Source organism: Microtus ochrogaster, chromosome 4, assembly GCF_000317375.1.
Source record: "Microtus ochrogaster isolate Prairie Vole_2 chromosome 4, MicOch1.0, whole genome shotgun sequence".
Classification (NCBI taxonomy): domain Eukaryota; kingdom Metazoa; phylum Chordata; class Mammalia; order Rodentia; family Cricetidae; genus Microtus; species Microtus ochrogaster.
In genome coordinates, this window is record NC_022011.1 from 6031851 (window position 1) to 6051634 (window position 19784).

At 50.6% G+C, this 19784-nt stretch overlaps 1 protein-coding gene across 3 annotated transcripts; it reads right to left on the minus strand.

Moving 5' to 3' along the window:
• Nucleotides 1–6499: 6499 nt before the first annotated feature.
• Nucleotides 6500–15643, minus strand: Ca7 (carbonic anhydrase 7). 3 transcript variants are annotated; one of them, XM_005345526.2, is made up of 7 exons: nucleotides 15543–15643; nucleotides 12867–13064; nucleotides 9150–9268; nucleotides 8674–8769; nucleotides 8508–8570; nucleotides 7895–8050; nucleotides 6500–7260 (listed from the first exon to the last, which is right to left on the minus strand). In XM_005345526.2, exons 1-7 carry the CDS (start codon nucleotides 15580–15582, stop codon nucleotides 7138–7140), a joined length of 795 nt encoding a protein of 264 aa, XP_005345583.1. In that variant the 5' UTR covers nucleotides 15583–15643; the 3' UTR covers nucleotides 6500–7137. The 3 variants fall into 3 exon arrangements, with proteins under 3 accessions (XP_005345583.1, XP_026645772.1, XP_026645776.1); XM_026789971.1 differs by lacking the exon at nucleotides 15543–15643 and adding an exon at nucleotides 15231–15408; XM_026789975.1 differs by lacking the exon at nucleotides 15543–15643 and adding an exon at nucleotides 15063–15151.
• Nucleotides 15644–19784: the final 4141 nt, after the last annotated feature.

Sequence of the window (19784 nt, forward strand, 5' to 3'; positions counted from 1 at the left end):
ACACACAGAGAGAGAGAGAGAGAGAGAGAGAGAGAGAGAGAGAGAGAGAGAGAGAGAGAGAGAATACAAAGAGAAGGCAGAGGAGGGCAAGGATTAAATGGCAAGCCTGTGGGTCTGCACGCAACTGTTGTATTATTCTTTCAGCTTTACTGTAAATCCAAAATTATATTTAAAAGTTGTTTTTTTTTTTTTTTAAAAAATCTTTTCAAAGTTTTGTTAGGGATTTCTGGACCTGATTGCAGAGCTCAAAGTCCTGGCCCTTCCTTTCTCTACTTCCCCAACTGTGATGTCATTTCCCCAAGTATCGGTGTAAAGGGAAGAACCCACATGGTCTGGCCCGGTCAGGTCTTATACCTGCGGAATGCTGAGGGCCCAGCTCTAGGCTGCTTCCCCTCACATAAGGACTTAGCAAAGCTGGGAGCTTGATATAGCTCTTGCTTGTGAACCGACGTCTGACTTTTTTTTCCCCATCCTTGCTCCAGGCTTTCTCTCTGGTTTAGTTTATTTCCTAGCACTTCTCCATATCTCCCCAGCATGACCTGTGGCCTCAGGGGTACCAGGTCCTGGACAGGCGCCTTGAAGGCTGGTAAGCCTGAAAAACTGCATGCCTATGCCCTGACCTGGACCCCCACCAGTTACTGGAACTGCTAGTTGCTACTAATCTCAAGTGGTCAGGTTGGAGCTGAGGTCTCCAGCACCCCTCCCACTCTGGGGCAAAGGACACACATGAGTAACTCTGTTCCCCATAACCAGAGCAAAATGGAGGTGAGAAGCTCCCCTCTAGGTCTTGGGAATCATCCCCGGAAACCACAGGCTTCTGGATTTAGCACTGGGGCCAGACCTCCAAAGGCTTGGTCACCCCCAAAATGTTTTTTAAGCTTACCAGCCCCTGCCCAAAATAATACCATTAGAGCTCCGCTCTCCAGGGAAGAAATCGTTTTTGTGCATTAGCTTCTCCAAAAGTACAGATCTCACTGTTGTGTGGGGGTCAGGGTTCACAAACTTGAATATGCAAAAAACAGAACGTCTTTTTGTTTTCCGTAAATGAATTAGATTTAGCTCTGAGCCGATGTTGCAGGGAGCTGGTGGGAAATTCAGCCCCTGCAGTCCCTTTAGTGATGGGCAGAGGTCTGGAGGTCTTGGCAGCGGCTCTTCCAGTTACTGAGAGCCTGCGGGCTTGCCCAGCGCCATGGCTCCTTTCAGTTTGGGGGTGCCCAAGGGGTTACTCACAGCTGAGATCCAAAGCTCTTTGCCTCTTAGTTCAGTCCCGCGTCCATCTCAACCTCTAGGAGATCTGTTTTCTCTCTTCCTACAAGTCCTACTTTTCAAGCTCCCTCCACCCCTTTTACAAGTGGGGGAACTGGACACAGGGGCACGGTGGTCTTTAATCCCAGCACTCTGAAGGCAGAGGTAAGCCGAGGCCAGGCTGTTCCAAACCAGCCAAGGCCCCACAGTTAGATCCTGTCCTAAAACAAAATAAAAAGGGAGGAAACTGAGGCCTAGAAAACAAGGCACACAGCAGACAGAAATGGTGGTGATAAAATCAGCCCCTGAGAAAGAGTGTGTGTGTGTGTGTGTGTGTGTGTGTGTGTGTGTGTGTGTTCCTCGGGGGACTTTAATTCATCTAAAGCCTGTGTCTTCACTGTGCACCGGGAAACTCAAATAGAAGGATTTGGGGCCCCGTGGCAAGCAAGCAGGAAGTTGTTTGGTGGGGACGTGGGTCTTTCTGATACAGAAGCCCCTCCTGACAGAGTGGAGAGAATTAGACTTGGAACCCTAAATTCTAGTTCTTCCGCCTGCTCACGTCAGCAGGTTTTGTTCCTTCGTGACCTCGGTAGTTACGACTGTCTAATGGCGTCAGTTTAGATGCTCACGACTTTCTCTAGCTAAAGGAGTTATACCCTCAGTCTCCACTCCTGAACACTCAGCAGCAGTGGTAGCCGTCTCACTCACCACTTCCCCAGGGGCCTTGGTAAGTAGAGACAACGTGGGGTGCCCTCCAGAGTCACAAGCATGCTCAACACCACCCAGAACTTGTTTGGAGTAGAAGCTGAGAGAGCAGAGGAGGAGGAAAACCCGAGAGACCCGGGGCACGCTGGCCCTGCTTATTCTCCCACACTCCTCAAGACAAAAACATCTGAGGTACAGCTGGAGAGACTCAGACACCACTCAGTGCCAGGCCCAGGCTTGAAGTCCATGCCACTGCAGGTTAAGAAGGGGCTCTGTAAAAAGTCATTGCCGGTACCTGATAAGATCTCCCCGAAGCTTCTTGTTTAGATAGTGAGTTATGTGCCAAGTGATGTCCAGTACTTCCTGAACCTAGGAAGGGCTCCTTTCCTTTAAGTTAGCAGTCCTTGACTATTCTTAGATTTCTGGGGTTTCCATGGTCCTCAGCCAGAAGGGAAAACCTCTACTTGGCAGTTCCTAAATCCTGCAAGGTCTGGGCAAGTCCTCCAAACCCAGACCTCCTCATAGTGAATCCACGCTGTGGGCAAGAGCTAGTGCTGCTCCATCAGCTACATGGTCTCCACCACTGGGGCTTCCATCCCTTTGCAGCGATGCTAGCTGCTCTGGTCTGGGCCCACCCTCCAGGAAATCTTCCCAGGCTGATCAAGTTTTCTCAACCCAGGCAGGCTCTTTCTTGGGGACACTGCCACCCCATCAATCCCCAGCAGCCACCTGTGATCATTTCCTTGCCAAGTCTTGATCTTTCTACTTGGGATCAAGCAAGTGTTCTGCCAGGTCCTGAAGCAGGGCCAGCAGGGCTGGAGCGAGATAGGGGGATGGAGATGTTTCCTAGATGAGGCTGGCCTGGCACTGGAGACAGCTTGACACTAAATGACAAAGGTTGTTCTTGTGAAGGAGACAAAACTCCAGAGCAGGTCTGATTCCCGGAAGCTGCCAGCAGATAACCCTGTGATGAGAGACTACTTAGGACTGCACCATTTAATGCAATCCCCATTGGCAGACACAGGTGACTCTTGAGCCTTTGAAATACAGCTCCTTCGACTAGAGAAAGTCCAAAAGTGCACACATAGCACACCAGATCCTAAAGGTTAATTCAGAAAATAATGTAAAATATCTCAATAATAGTTGATGTTGATAAGACATAAAATTAAGTATATTTGGGATATAGTTTAGGTTAAAATAAAATACGTTTTCTTCTTGTGGCAGTGGTGAGAACTGAGCTCAGGGCCTTAGGCAACTGGGCAATTGCTCTACTGCTGAGCTACACCTCCAACTCTAAGCTTTATTATTAAAATGAGTTGTTTGACTTGTTTTTAGCATGCTTGAATTCCGAGGTTCAATCTCCTGCACTAAACCAAAAGACTATTTCCGTTTACATTTTTATGTAGTTATAGGAAAATTTGGAGCTGCAGATGAGGCTCACATTGTGCCGTTTCAATTTTACGGAGGAGGAAACACGTTTCAGAGAGATTGAGGGACGTGTTCTACAACGTCTGCCCCAGGGTTTGTGTCCCCAAGGGACAAATGCCTTCCCCAAGCCCTGCTGCGGCTAGGGAAACAAATGCCAAAATGTTTGTTGCTCAGAGTCATCCTGCTCCCCTTCTCCCTGACTGTGACAATCAGTAGTACATTCTGTGTTGGAGGGCTGCTGCTGAGAGCCGTGGGTGTTGCAAGTTCCCCAAGAAGTCCAGGTTTGACTGATACATTGTTTGACTTTCCTTTCTGCCCCAGCCAACTCCACCTATGGCTAAAGGTCCTCTGCTACTTCAGCCCCTATCAACTCGACAACCAACTGGGGTTCCCCTTCCAGACAGTAACTCTTCTGAGGTTCCTCGCTACCTACCTCACATGACAGGAGCATCCTAGAGGGCGGGTGTCCACAGCCAGTTCAGTGCATAGGGGAGATTCCCAGGCTTCTGCGGCAGCCGCTGCGGCAGCAACCATGACATTGGGAGAAAGTTCTTTGTAAGAAGAGCTCCAGGAGGTATTAGTTTCATGGCTGTACACCTGCTTTGGGGTCCTGGACTTGGTTCCTCTGTGAGGTATTTGGGAGGGCAGCCTGTGGCCCTAGACTGGACACAGATTCAATTATGCCTGTGCCCTCCATGGGCCTGTGTCTCTGACGCCCACCCTGACTATCCAGGGAAGCCTTCTCTGTCTATTGTGAGCAAGCAGAATCTATCTTGTCTTGTATCCTTGAAATGAACCAAGGATCTTGCTCTGGATGAAGAGTCCAGACCCAGTAATAGGTTCCTAGAGGCCAAGTTTGCTGGAGGCGTTTGGGATTCAGATGGGCCATCCCATTTAGATATAAAAGGGTCAGATTTTAGGCTGTGATTATAACATAAGGAGGCCACATTGGGTTTTTAAATAGTTTTAAATTTGAAAAATGAATTAAGAGAAAGGACTTGTGGAGTGAGGATTCTTGGCAGCCTTGGGATAATTATAAAACCAGCTCCAATTTTCCAAGTCCTTAACAGTGCCAAGCCTGAGGTACCACAATCCCCAGAAGGACTGGACAAGGTCTCCGGCACACCCATCAGAATTTGACTATTCTGCCACCTCCAGGAGGCCACCATCATGCCCCCTTACATCCAGATGCATGGTGTACAGCAAGAGAGAGGTCAGACAGATCATTTCAACCCCTGCTATGCCACATGTCTTTATACCTCACCTGTAAAATGAGGGTAAAGGCAATTCTCAGACAGCAGGAAGGAGGCTGGACCTCTGCCTCGGGCCCTTGGCTGCTCTTGCAGTTCATATTGCTAGCATGGCTAGCTTTACTTCCCCTTTGCCAAAGCCACCTGCCCATAACTGGGAAAAAGCTACCTTCAGTCTCTTCCCCTCCCCTTTGCTCCTGAAACCCAGAGAAAGAAACCAGCCTGAAGTCAGGGACACAGCTGTGCCTGGCCTGTGTAAGGCAGCCACTGCAGAGGGGCCTCACCTTTCCTGTCCTCCTACCCTCAACCACGCTGGAGGCGGATGTGCCCTGAACTCGGGAACAAGAGGTGCAAAAGAGTAAGCCTTCCTCTTCTTTTTCCTTTTTCTCTCTGCCCACCCCTTCTTCCCTTTCTTCTTCTTCCTCTCTCTCCTTCTCTCTTTCTTTTTATAGCACTGTGGATTGAACCTAGGCCTTGTGCATGCTCGGTAAGTGCTATGTCTAAGCTATACCTCCAGCCCTCTTTTCACTCTGATTTCTTACTTATTCTCTGGAAATTTCACACACGCATACAGTGTATTTTGATCTCATCCGTCTCCTCCGATTACCCACCTCAAACTCCCTCGGGACCCACCAATCCATCTCACTCCCAACTTCAAGTCGTTATTATTAATAGTCCACCAAGTCCAATTAATGTTGACCACGTGAGGCTGGCCGTGGAACCACACGCTGACTCATAAGCAACCAGCTAGCTGGCTAGTGAGAGTCTCCCCAATAAAAGTGACTCCCTCTCATACCAGCCAGCAACTGCCTATAGTGCCCCAGAGAGGTCCGGCAGGCACTGGGGCCCCTCTCTCCTCCTTTGGCTTTCTATCTTGAGACAGTCTCACTGGGTTGCCAGGCTGCCTTTGAGTTTGCAGTCCAGGCAGATCTTGAACTCACTCTTCTGCTTCAGCCTCCGGAGTTGCTGGGACTCCACGCCTATACCACCAAGCCTGGCAAGTTCCCCTTCTAACCTTCCAGAATTCAAAGTCAGAGGCCCAAGGCCCAGAGGTACACCAAAAGTGTCTTTTTAGTCTAATGAAAATGACAAGAGCTAGGGTGACCTGCCCTCAGCCTCTGCCAGCCCTGCTCTTAGCCAGGATCTTCCTCCTCAAGGTGCCCCTCAGCCGTCCCTCCCTTGCTTTTGCTGCAATGGTCCCTATCCTGTGTCCTGAGACTCTGAACCCCAATGTGAGCAGCCACAGGCATTCCCTGCAAGAGAAGGAAGTACTTCTGATGTAAATTTAAGGGGACACTCATTTTTAGGTTTCAGAAAATACAAAGTTTAGACCTAGATTTTATGCCACCTCAAATGATCCTTCCATGGCTGGTGAGTATGGACAGGCTAACGCAATCAGTTCCTCTTAGGATTCTGTCCCACCCCCTGGGCACATTCTCTGGGGGCATTCTCTGATCTCTTCTTCCTTGCCTGTCCTCTGCTGTTCACTGTCTCCGTGCTACTGGCCACCACTTCCTCCTCACTCCGTGGGAATCTGCCCCATTTGCACACCTGGCCCTGCCCATGGCTCCTCAGTAGTCTGGGCCCTCCCCGCAAAACCCTTGCCCTGTGGTCAACACTACAGCCACATTGGGCTCTCACCTGGGAACACCACCCCTGCCCTCTCCTCGACCTCACACATGCTGCTCTTCTTTTCTGCCTTGGAATACTGGCTAGAATTACATTTCTTCTTCCAAGAGGGAGTCTCTCCTTCCTTCTGCCTCCATCAGCTACTGCCCAGTGCCGGTCCCTCCTTGACTCACTACCGCCGGCTCCCCACAGCCTAGAACAGTACTGGACAGAGCAGAGGCACTCAGGTGGAGTTTGTTCCGCGAATAAATGACTTTATTTGTTAGTACATGAATGGATTGTTATGTAGGTGGCTTTGGTGGCTGGGTAAGAGGAACAAAGGGAGACAGTGTATAAGCTATAGCCAGGGCCTGCCCGTGGCAGCGTGTGGCTGGAGGAGGCCACATCACCTCCAGCATCTGGGTGCTATTTTAACGGCCTGGCAGTGAGGTGCATGTACGGCAGAGGCAAAAGAGGTAATGCAGAGTGGGCAGCTCTGCCCACCTCTAGTTATTGCTTGAGTCTTTATGGTAGAGACAGCTGCCCACCCCAGGGAGCTGTGTCTTGGCCATCACAGTGTGAGCTCCAGTTTGGGCTGCTGACACAGCCAGCAGGAAAGACAAGAGGACATTCCTAGGGGCCTCCTTTGGGTCTTGGGGAACAGAGGCAGCCCAGGCTTGGACCCTTCTCAGTTCCTGTTCTTCCAGCCCCCCAGGGCAGCAGAAGGGTACCTCCAACTCCAGAGTCCCATCAAGAACCCTCCGATGTAGCTAAGGAACAAGCCAGCTGAAGGAGGGCCCACAGCACCCTCAGGGAGCGAGCCTCAGATGGTTCGGTGTCCGCTGACATGGAAGCCCTTGGGAAGATGGTGCCCCAGTGGCTGGCTGGGCAGGTGGGAAGCTCAGGCCTGGAAGGATGCTCTGACCACTCGGCCCTTCAGCGGCTGTGGTGGCCGGAAGTTGTTTACCATGTGGATCCTGTCATCGTCCTCCGAGGTGAAAAGCAAGCTCCGAAATTTCTCCATCTTAAGACAAAAAGGATGGTCATGGCAGGGATGGGTGCTGTTTTCCTCTATAACCCCAGCTGCTGCTCACGGAACTCTGCCCTTCTTCTGCTTGGCTTCACTCTTTCTACCCTTAGTTATCTGTTTCCTACTGGGTCCCTGAACAAGGAACTAGAAGGCTAGCTCCAATCATGTCTAGTGGAGGCGTTTGGGCAATTGGAACTCTTCTGACTACAACACACTAAGAGTGATGCCAGGACCAGGTTTCTTCCCTTCTTGTCATGGTTGGGTCCACAGCACTAGCAACCAAACTTACATCAGTCAAAAAAACCTTCGGAAGCCGGGCGATGGTGGCGCACACCTTTAATCCCAACACTGGGGAGGCAGAGGCAGGCGGATCTCTGTGAGTTCGAGACCAGCCTGGTCTACAGAGCGAGTTCCAGGACAGGCTCCAAAGCCACAGAGAAACCCTGTCTCGAAAAAAAACAAAAACAAAACAAAACAAAACAAAACAAAAAAACCCTTAACCCTTCGGTTTGGTGGTCAAAGATGAGAGTCCCATGGGAAGGCCCAGACCACATCTTGCTGGTTGGGAGTTACCCTACCATGGCTGAGATCTGAATGCTCCTACTCCTGGAACTCTGGGAGGACTTACCTGCCTCTCAGAGATTCTGATGGGCTCCCGGAGCACAATCCAAGTAACACTCTCGCTGAGCGGGGGTGTGGTCAGGGAGCCGGGATAGGTCCAGTAGTGCCGGCTGGTGGGCAGGAGGCACTTGGGGTTGAAGTAGTTGAACTGGGCCTTGGTATCCTGGGCAGGATGGGAACCCAGGAATTAGAACACAGCTCCTACCAAGATCAGCTCAGTCACTTCCTTGCTTATTGCTGTCTGCAGGATTTGGGCCTCTCCTTGATATGATGATGCAAATTATGAGCAAATATCTGTGACCCCAAGTGCCACCTCCCAGCCAGGGCCAGGCCCTCTCATTTGCTTACATGTAAAAGCTGTGGCTTTGGGGGCTCTCTAGTCATCGTTTGGATGCCCTCGCTGGGTCCAGGTAGCAGACCACTATCCGTACAATCAGTACTTTATACATACCCTACCAAGTTGTATGTTAGGCACCCGTGGGTGATGAAGAAGACCCTCATCCTGGGTCTCAGCCAGAGGTGCTGCCAGAATGCAAAAGTGAAGTGGGCCACTCCATGAGCCAGTCTCCCCCATGGTCTCTCCCCAGCTGGCCTCTCTAGAAAGGAACCCCTGGTCTCACCTTAAACCGAACCATGTAGAGTGCATCTGTCAGGCGGTTCATGCTGGGGTGCTCATCTCCTGTCTGTCAGGGAGAAGACGGTGTGAGCCCCTAATCCCTTCATTCTAAAACTAAGGTGCACATGCATCTCCCACACTCTTTTTCTCCCCAAGGGTCCACCACCCACCTCCAGGAAGACACCGACCACAGCCAGGCCATCAGGGGCTGCAGCCGCCTCTCCAAAAGTGCTGTACTTCTTGGCATTCCAGTGGACCAGATGTAGCTGGAGAGGCAAAAAGAAGCTAAGCAAGGCCAGGGCTGAGTGCCTCCAGAAGCAGCGAGGGGCATGAAATCTGTCTCCCCATGCTCCCTCTGGAAGAGGCAGGGCTGCAAGCCTCCTTATCTTGGGATTCTAGGGAGCCCCTAGAGAACAACAAATAGGGAGCATCCATTCCACTCTAGGTCTCTAGGTCCTTCCTAAAACTCCAGGATGTGTTCAGGAGTGTGGACAGCATGCAGATGGGGAGAGGGTCTCTCCCAAAGGCCCTGGACACATTTCCACAGGTTCTTCAGAGCTCTTTCCCCAGGCACCCTTGAGCCCCACCCGGTCCCATACACCTTCCTTCCCCAGGCAGCAGAGGGATGCAGCAAAAAAGACCTCACCTCGCTGGGGAAGGACTTGCCGTCCACCGTGTGCTCTGAGCCCACATCATGCTTCTTGCCCCAGTGGAAGTGGAGCTGCTTGAGACGATAGGGCCCTTCCAAGGGTCCCCCGGTCACCACTGTGGGTAGAAGAAGGATGTGGTAGTCAATATGGGAAATCACTTAACTAGGTGGCTGGGCTGGCAGTGTGTGTGTGTGTGTGTGTGTGTGTGTGTGTGTGTGTCTGTGTGTGTGTGTGTGTGTGTGTGTGTGTGTATGAGAGAAGAGAGGAGTTGGGGATCAAACGCAGGGCTTTATGCATGTTGACAAGCACTTTATTGATGAACTACATCTCCAACCAAGGGCTCCATGCTTTATCAATTTTGACTATGTTGGTGATTGAACCCAGAGCCTCAAATATGCTAGGCAAGCACTCTACCACTGAGCTATCTCTCACCCTTTTTTGGACTTTTTTTTCATTTTGAGGTAGGGACTTGTTAAGTTTCTAGGCTCAGTTCTAACTTATTATCCCCCTGACTCTGCCTCCAGAGTATCTAAGACTACAGGCTTATACTACTAAACCTGGTTAGGGGCTATAGTTTCCATATGGAAAACCTGATGGATAGGAGTGGGTCTGTCCTACCAATCCCTACAGTCTGACTCCCAGTCTGGGTCAAGGCAGACGGTGTGATAGCCTTCTGGGTTTGCACTGGTTCCTCCTCCCAACTCCTGCCAGGTTTTCTGTAGACTGGGCTCCCGCCTCTCAGACTCTTTGTTCCCACTAACAATGGGCCTCCTATGTCTGGGGTCCAGACCCAAGGCTGAGTTGAAACAATTATTTTGTCTGTTATTTTAGTAGCTCAGGAGGGACAGGATTTATTTGGGGGCCAATTTGTCTTACTTTTATTATTTATTTTGGAGACAAGGTCTCACTATGTAGATTGGGCTGGCCTTGAACTTTCAGAGATCAACTTGCCTCTGCCTCCAAGTACGGGGATTAAAGGAGTATGACATCATGCTTGTTTGGACCTATTTTATAAAGGAGGAAAATAGGACAAAATGAGGCACTGAGCTATAGTGCAAGTCCACAGCTTCTATGTCCCAAACTCCTAGCCACCAACCAGGCTGCATCACTTCCTTACAACCTGGACCCTTGTCAGACATGGTATTGCCTTGGAACAGGAGGCCAGCTCCTGGGAGTCCCGACCCTCCCGGCCAGTCTCAGGGCCTCCCAGGACCAGCCCCTGTACAAATGGCCTGTTTGGAGGGCCCCAGCCATGCTGATTTTGTGTCTTTCTCATCTTGATAGCTGATGATCTAAGGGTAAGCATCAGGCCTCTTGAGACTGATAGAATTTCCAGATGAAAGGGATCTGTTGGTGGAGAGGCCCCAGCTAGGCCTGAATGTGAGCTCCTAGATCAGGTGACATCTAAGCTCGGAGTTCTACCAGGCCCCTTTATGATGGGTGATCAGGACAAAATCCAGAGGCCCATCTCTGCTGCCCTGCCTTATGTTAGAAACTGGCTATCTAGGGCCATAGTACAACAGGTTGACAGAAAGAGTCAGGGCTTGGTGGTGGCTCTGCACAGAATCCTAGGCTGCTCTGTGTCTGAGAGGCTTCTGGGTCCATCTGTAGTGTTTCTCTCCTAGAACCCTACAGGATGGTGTCAGGGGGTGTCTCCCTTCTCACTTTCTCTGGTTCACTGTAAACTCTCTGTGTATTTTGATGCTCTGTGGATATTAGCCCATTTGACCTCTGAAGTAACCTACAGCGGGTGGTGGCAGAGTCCATCTGTCTTCCTCTTTCCACTGACTCTCTGGCTCCTCTGGCCTGGCAGGGAAGTAGAGCCCCAGTCAGGCCTCTCACAGCAGCCTTCAGACCAGTTATACAAAACCTCACTAAAGACTTGCCTAAGGCCTCTACCTAGGGATTTACCTTTGAGACCTGGATTCTGGACCTAAGGTAAAGAGGCATGTTTGAGTTGAACTACTGAAGGCTGTTCAAAGGGAAAACCATGAATACTGCTCCTCCATGTCATTTATGGTCATCTAGGGTCCCATGATGCCTTCCCAAGGCTCTGGATAAAAGACTTTGCTTAGAATCCAAAACAAGGTAACATACCGTCTGTCTTTTCTAAGGCTCTGCTTGGCTTCCTTCTGCAGGAAGGACTATGGCTGAGCCTCTTCTCCTTTCACTACTTCCCAGGGAACTCAGAGCTAAGCAACTAATGTCCTTCTCTTTAGGAAAGGTGGGGCTTTTCTTTTCTCTTGATTTTCTGTTTGACAGATAAGTTCTCTTGAGTGCTTTTGTTGAGAAGGGGGTAGGGAGGAGTGAAAAACAAGAATGATATTTCCTTACATAGAGAAACCCTCACAGGTCCTCTTCTTACCCCACTCTCTCCCTCACAGACCCTGTGATGAGAACAAGATTTCTTCAATAGAGTGTATTCCTAAGGCCTCTGCCAGGGAAATTATCTTGGAAACCTGGACTCTGGTCCTAAAGCAAAGAGGCCTGGGAAGGCATGGCCACAGTTTCCTGCAGGCTTCACTCTGGTCCATGATGGTGAGAACCTTGAAGGTCATGGATGAATTGAAGAGACCTATGAAGTTGGAGCAGGCATGTTCTGGCCTACAAACTGCTTCTTCACAAACTGTCATCTAGACTCCTTGTCCTGTGTCTGGGCTCTGTGTGAAGGCTTTGTCTAGGGTCAGTATAAATGCTGCTTTGCCTTCTGCTCCTGGGGGTCTCCTAGGCTTTCTCCCCTCTGCAGCAAGGACAGAGGCTTACTGAGCATTTGATAACCCAGCTGATGAGGGGAGGGTGTTTTAGGCTGGGTCACTAGCCTTAGTTGGTCTTGAACTCACTATGGAGCCAAGGATAACCTTGAACTTTTATCCTCCTGCCTCCAGTTCCAGAGTTGTGGGATTACAGTTGTGTACCACTGAACCTGGGTTTTATGAGATGCAGGGGCTTAAACCCAGGGTCTTGTGCATTCTAAATAAGCATTGTACCAACTGAGCTGTATCCCCAGGGCCTTGTGCATGCTGGGTAAATGCTCAACCACTGAGCCTCGGCTATGGCAATGGTTTCTTGGGAAGGCTAAATAATAAGAATTTGCTTGAATTCATCCTTTCTTTCTTTTGTTTGTTTATTTGAGATGGGGTTTTCCTGTGCAGCCCTGGCTGTCCTAAAACTCGCTCTGTAGTAGACCAAGCTGACCTCAAACTCAGAGATCTGCCTGCCTCTCTCTCCCAAGGGCTGGGATTAAAAGCGTGTGCCACTACTGCCCGTGTGAGGTTGCCTGAGTTCTAGCAATGTAACCTGGCACAAAGAGCACCTCAATCTCCTCCTCTTCCTTTGTGCCTGGTCTGATCTCAGGGAAGCTGGCATGGCTCTAGGCCACAAGCAGGTCAGTGAGAGGCTAGGAATGAAAACAGACATGATTTGAAGCTCTGACAGGAAGGGAAGAAAGGGAGTTAGCATTTCGTGAGCATCTGTCTTATGCAGCACTACAACCGTCCCATCAGATTTTTCGACTGCCCCCTCTATGACCCTAGAGAATACTATCGCTCCATTTTATGCCATGAGAGACTGAGACTGAGCTCTGGGCTTCACTGCAGTTTGTGAGAAGTAGAGTTTCACTTCCCTATCACAGCATGCTGCCCCTCCTAAGATTGCCCCACCCATGGTGAGGACATGAAAGGGATTTGTGCCAGATTTTGGTTGAGGCCACTTACCAGTTCTGTCATCACTGTCATTGAAGTCCACCTGGACAGAGTGGCCATTGTTGGTGATGCTGAGGGACATGCAGGCCTCATAGAAAAGCTCCAGTGGCTGCAGGCTGGGCGAATATACTGCCTGGCTGGACACGATATTGATGGGTGACTGGCGATCTCCCTGGGCAATGGGATACAGCTTGTGCCAGTTTGAAGGGCCTATGGGTACAAAGGGAAGGGTCAAGGACTCAGATCGGCCAAGCTGTGAGCTGAAGGATGCTCAGGGGTGGGGGGCACAAACCCCGAATTCTAATCCCACCTCTGCCACTTCTTGATTTCATTACCTTGTCCGGGAAACAGCCCATCAAACCCTCCCATTCCTTTCCCTAGCACTGCTAGGAGCCCAGAGAAGCACTGTAGGGCAGGGAACGTTACATAGCCGTAGACTCAGAGGTGATTCCAGATAGAAAATTCACCCAGCCCCCAGAAAACACTCAGAGAGATCCCTGGGCATCCGAAGCCACTCTACTATACCTGACCCCATCAGGAAGTTAGCCTCTTCCTTGTACCCTGAGGGACTTAGTGCAAATTTGGCATTTGGAATAAAAACTCAAATCAACCTGACTTTCAGTAGGTGACATGTTTTCTCCCCACAGTCACAACTTTATGAGGTAGAAACCAGCATGATGTCCATGCCATAGATGAGAAACTGAGGACCAGTCATGCATGCTCATACACGCACACATGCAGTGGTATAAACACATAGTATGTGTATGGACTGCCTCTTCTTGTCTTCCCCATGTATGTGCTGACAAGTCCATACAGATCCTCCTATGCACATACATGTAGGCATAAAATATGCAGTGACCTGAACTCACCAGATCAAGAAGGTCCAAGCTTTCCCTGCCCGCCAGCCTTGCTGATTACATCTGACACACACATATGCACCTTCATACATAAACACCTCCTATTGGAATCCCAATGAAAGGACCACAGAACACATACCCATGCACACACACACCCAAGAGTGCATGCACATAAACACACACACACACCTGCATGCACACCCACAGGCACCCACCACCTGCCTCCCAGAGGCTCCATCTGCAGTGGGGAGGCTCAACTTCTCCCCGGGGGAACATCCTGAGATGCAATCTATTTTTAGAGCTACTGCCGGCTGGTGCTTCTCCCCCTTTTTGGCTTCTTAAGTTTTCCCGAGAAAACAGCAGCAGGTGCCGACAGAGCTGTGTCCCCAATGGATGACTCAGAATGGTGGCCCAGCCTTACTGGGTTATTTTTGAAGTCCTGTGAGCTCTGCCGCATTTGGGCACCTCTGTCCTCTGTCCTTCCCTGCCCGAAGGTGGATCGCCCAGATCTGACTGGGTGAGGGGTAGGTACCCGAAGACAACAAGCTGTTCATGATGTTCAAGGCACAGGGCTAGAGGACAGCGCTAGCAGGAAGGTTAGGGACAGGGCACTGGGACTACGGGGGCGGTGGGGGTGGGGGAGGGCACTTGAAAGCAGATCCAATACATGCAGGGGGAAGACCGTCTTTCATCAACCTGGCTTTTCTCTGCCTCTCTCTCCATCTCTGCCTGCCTCTGTCACTTTCTTTAACCCTGAATGTCTCTGTCCAGTTTAGTATGTCCAAATCTGAGGTTCCCCTGCCAAAACACGATTCTTTGTTTCGGTGGGGGGAATCCCTGACAGGACAGAAACGGCAGCATCTACGGGATTCCCTCTGGTCAGCTTCCTAATCTACAGAATAGTCCAGTATGTTCGCTCTCCCACACACAAAGTGACTATCCCTAGAAAAAGTGGGGCCAGAGGAATAGTAGTACCCCTCCAGCACTTGCTTCCCTCTCCACTTGCCCTGCCTGGGTTCCCCCTCCTGAGAGTCACGATCTTGGGTGATCAACCTTCTTCTCTGGGAAATGGAGAAGCCTTTGCTTGGCCCACACCCTATCTCTTCTTGGCAAGAAACTCGCCCAAAGGGAACTGACCTGCCCCATACCCACACTCAAGCTGTCTGGCTCACTGGCTTCCTCCATCCTCCCTCTGCATACCAAAGAAACTGAGGCAGAATGGAGGAGCGGCCCTAGGCAGACCTGGCATCCATGGCCCCACTCACGTAGGATGCGCTTAAAAACTCTACCGGGTATAGACACCCAGACATTCCTGTGTGTCCCCAGGTGCCCTCCCGCTTTCCTCGCATACCAGCCTGCACCGCTGCTCGGACACTCCAGCGGAAACTCTCTCGCGGGGACACCGAGCCCAGTTCCCGAGAGGTTCCCGCATACCCGCTGTGCGCGCTCCCCGCAATGACACCCGCTCATGGCGCTGCGACGTGGCAACCCCCCTCCCACCGCCGTCGCCCTGAGCCACCTGCAAGCGCTGCGCACGCCGGGGGAGAGAGTGCGGGGCCGGGTGGGAGCCAGCGCTGCAGTCCCGCGCCGCGCGGAGGCGGCAACAAGACGCGCTCAGCTACCAAGTGGTTCGTTGGAGGGCCCGGGGCGCAACGCGGACTTTGCTCCCGGATCAGAGGAAGCAAGGCAAGGGTCGGATTTGGAGGACTGCACGAGAGAGAGAGGTCCGGGTGGGTTCTGGAGCGCGGGGCTTAAGGGTTCCGAAAACCTGGTCGGAAGCGCGGGTAGCGCAGCGAACCCAGCTGGGAGAGAACCAGGGGTCTGCGCCTACCGTCGTCCTGGCCGTAGCCCCAACAGTGGTGGCCGGTCATGCCGCTGCTGTCCCCGCGGCGGTGCACCTGCCGGATCCGCTCCGTCCGCTTGCTCCGTCTGCGGCTCCGGCCCCGCTTGCTGCGGTGGAGCAGCCTCTTAAAGTGGCGGCAGGCGGGAGGAGCGGTTCCCCAGGGACCCGCCTCCCACCCCCCAACAGTGCAAGAGAGGCTGGTCCTGCCCAGCCTCCACCCGCACGCTGGTCGGTGAAGTCCCAAGTCGAGGTAGGAGGTCAAGAAGAGATAAGCCTATTCCTCCTTCTCATCAGCTGAGTCCCCACCATCCTCTTTCTTTTCTGCCTGCCCGTGCAGGAACTCTGGGAAAGGAGATACTATCTATACTGAGGACTACAGGAGTTCACTTCGCATCCTCCACCCCAGGCTTGTCTCTGGGCAGTCAGTGCCATCATTGAGGACCTGGGTTTTGGTTTCCCAAGTACCCTGGGGTAGAAAAAAAAAATGTTGCACTGGCCCGCAAGTGTCCAGAACCGAAGCTTGACCTGTTTTCCAGATGCTATGTTGGGGGCTGGGTCGAGCTTTAGGTCCTCCCTGTGATACAGACACCTCTGCAAGCCACGGTGCTTACACTGATGCTATGGAACAGTGTAGAAGACTGAGATTGGAAAGATGGGATGACTCACCCAAGGTCATCTAGCTAAAGCACCGGGGATTTATTCCCAGTTTGTCTCATTTCAGATGCTCTGAGGACAAGGGGATCCTCTGGATATGAAGAGCTGGGCACCTGGGTGTAGATGTGAGGGCTAGGCATAGGATTGTCAATCTTCAAACCCTTGACCCAAGTGCAATTGGAGCCCCGAAGTACAGGTAGGAAAGAGGGGCATCAACCAGTGGGCCGGGGGGAAGCTAGACCCACTGAAGACATTATGGTGGAGTCAAGTACGAAGTCTTGCCTCCCATTGTCCCTCTGACTCTCCGTAGTCTCCCTGCTTCAGGAACATTCTGCTTGCCTTTCTAAAGCCCGCTGTTTGTGCTTCCTTTCTTTGCCTCTCCATAACCATCAATGCACCTGCTGAGCATTTAGGCTGTCCCCTTTGTTGCCACAGTGAAAACCTGCCTCAGTCCAACATTTTCCCATCCACCAGCCCTGGTCCTTGCTGTAGCCTCCTCCTGGCATGTCTTCTCTCTTCCGCCCACTGGCTCCAGTAGGTACCATCTGATTCATCTTAGCATGTGGCCTTGTGCCAAAGATAGGGCTTGTTTCTGGCTCGGCCTCAGCAGGCAGTTTGGGGAAGATAAACAGATGGGTGGATGGAAGGACAGACACATAGTTTTACCCAGGGCCCTAGGCCCACGAGGAACCATTTGTAGAATCTCTCTGCTGGTCAGACGTCAACCGGGGAATACTGTTCCAGCTTCTGCTCTTGGCTGACCCTGGGAAGTATATCTCCTATTATCTCCTCATCTACCTGGCTTCCCTACGTGTCTGACACTGTCTCAATCTCTTCTTCCAGTTCTCCAGATAAAGATGCTTCATGAATGGATAGCTAGTCAGCTGGACCGACTTCAGTGATTTGCTAGTCCTGTAAAGTTGCCCTGCTTTGACCAAGAGCAGAAAGAGGTTCTCAATACAGATCTGACCTCAGGGGGGTTGAAGACTCATGTTTCAGATGTAGGGGGTGGTCTCCAAGAACAGCAACCATGGACAGTCCATTAATATCTGTTTGTTTGAGACAGGGTTTCTCTGTGTAGCCCTGGCTGTCCTATAGAACTGGCTCTGTAGATCAGGGTAGGCTTGAACTCAGAGATCTGCCTGCCTCTGCCTCCTGGGTGCTGGAATTAAAGGCATGTGCCACCACACCTGGCAATTTCAACATTATTGAAACCCTAGATCTCCAAGCCAAAAACACCACCTATAGATTGGCAAGACAGTGGCCTCCAGTCTTATCTCCTAAAGCAAACCAGACACCCTGCCCCTGAAAGATTTACAATCTTCAGAATCTTTGGGTGATACAGACTCCACTGACCCCTCCACTTCACAGCAATGGAAGTCATTTCCATATGTATTTATGATACTTAAAGAATAACACTGGGTGGCTGGATTGCTCAGTGGTTAAGAGCACTTGTAACTCTTGCAAAGAACCCGAGTTCAATTCCTTGCACTCATACAGCAGATCACAACACTCTGCAACTCCAGTTCCAAGTGTATCTGATGCCCTCTTCTCCCTTCCTCAGGCATCAGACATGCAAGTGGTACACACACATACATGCAGGCAAAGCACCCATACACATAAAAATAAATGTTAAAAAAATGAATAAAACTGGAATTCACATCGATATGCATCCAGTAGCACCTGGGTAGTAACCCAGGGGAGACTTTCGCTCCATTTTACAGATGAGGCTAGCAAGGCTCAGAGAGGTAGAGTGATGGGTCAATCGTATACAGCGAATGGCAGAGTAAAGATGACAATCCAGGCTGTTGGGCTCCTCATTTAAGCCTTTTAAAATCACACGGAGTGGATTTCACATTTGTTTCTCATTTGTCTTGACATATGCAAAGAGTCGAGGAAAGTGAGGGAGACTGTTGTGTAGATTTGGGGGAGGGGACTGAAGATGGGAAGGGTGAGGAGGGTACAAGACACAGGTGGGAAGTGCCCATTACTAACGAGTCCTTTGTCCTTAGAAGGATTAGAGCACACACAGTGTATCACACCAAATGAAAGCCCCAAATTCTTGCTCTCCTGCAAGCTATTCCTCAGTAATTTTCCCTAGTGCTGGGGATTTAGACAGGTATGAAGATCCAATGACATCTGCCCTCTCAAGGGAAGGCCCGGTGGCCCCTGCAGCCCACTCAGGTCAACCTGGGGGAGACTGTGCCCCCCCCACTCAGAGACCTCCAGTTCCAGTTACGTGCTCTCTTTAAAGCCAAACTGATTTCTCTGATTGAGAGTTTACTATCAATCTCAATGTCTCAAAGACATCAGTGGCTCCTGGTTTTCACAATGGTGCAGGGGGATAAAGGATGTGGGGATACGAGAAAGGGCTGAATAAGGAGAGGGTGAGCAGCTCGCAAAGCCATGCCTCGCTTATCACACAACCTTGGCCAGGTCTCACTTCCCTTTTCCAAAGTACAGTGTTTTTGCTCTAGAGGAGAGTGACAGGGTTGCCCTTGGCCTTGCCCATCCTACAGGGATCTCCGTGGACATACATTGAAGCAACAGATGCCCAGTGCTGCACCGAGAGGCAGAACCATGCCTCCATCTCACTCCTTGTTATATATGGGAACTGTGAGCCAGGTTTGAGTCTTCACTTTTAGTACTAAAAAGAATTTCTTGGATTTGATCCATAGCAACGCACAATACACACACACACCACATATAATCCCACATCAAGTATGAGTGTATGTATATGTATAGATAGATATAGATATAGATATATTATGAAGTAATGGACTTGGATTGTAGACACAGATAAACCACACATATGTTGCCCATCCAACTTTGTGACCTGGAACAAATTGCTTCACCTCTTTGAGTCTGCATTTATATTTTATTTACTAATTAATCTATAAGATAGGAATAGAGAGCCTATCAGGCCAAAAGATGGTCAAATAGGAGGTAACCGTGACTTCTGGTACCCAGAATGGAATTCTCTGTTCCTAGGATTTCTACCCTTTCCCTTTTGTGTAGTTTGTTGGAGAATCTAAAACCCCAAGCATTTCTTTTCAAATTATAGAGACACATTTCACGGCAGAATCAGGAAAACACATGAAAGAAAATGTAAGTCACTGCGCTGTCACACACACCCCCTCCAAGCGTTGCCACTGCTAATATTTTAGTGACTCTCAGGCTGGGCTTTTCTACTATGTGTAAGCAACCAAGATTATGTATATAGCCTGGTCACCAGCCTTTTCACTCACTGCCCTAAGTAAGCATGTTTCTGCCTGATTAGCCTTGGAGAACTTCACACTGATTCTTCATACACTGCGGTGGTATAAATAACACTGTACTGAACATTCTCATTCATTAATCGTGTGTGTGTGTGTGTGTGTGTGTGTGTGCGCGCGCGCGCGCGCGATGACTTCCTTGGGATAAATGTCAAGAAATAAAGTGGCAGGGGCTTGAGAGATGGCTCAGTGGTTAAGAGCGTTGGCTGCTCTTCCAAAGGTCCTGAGTTCAATTCCCAGCAACCACATGGTGGCTCACAACCATCTGTAATGAGGTCTGGCGCCCTCTTCTGGCCTGCAG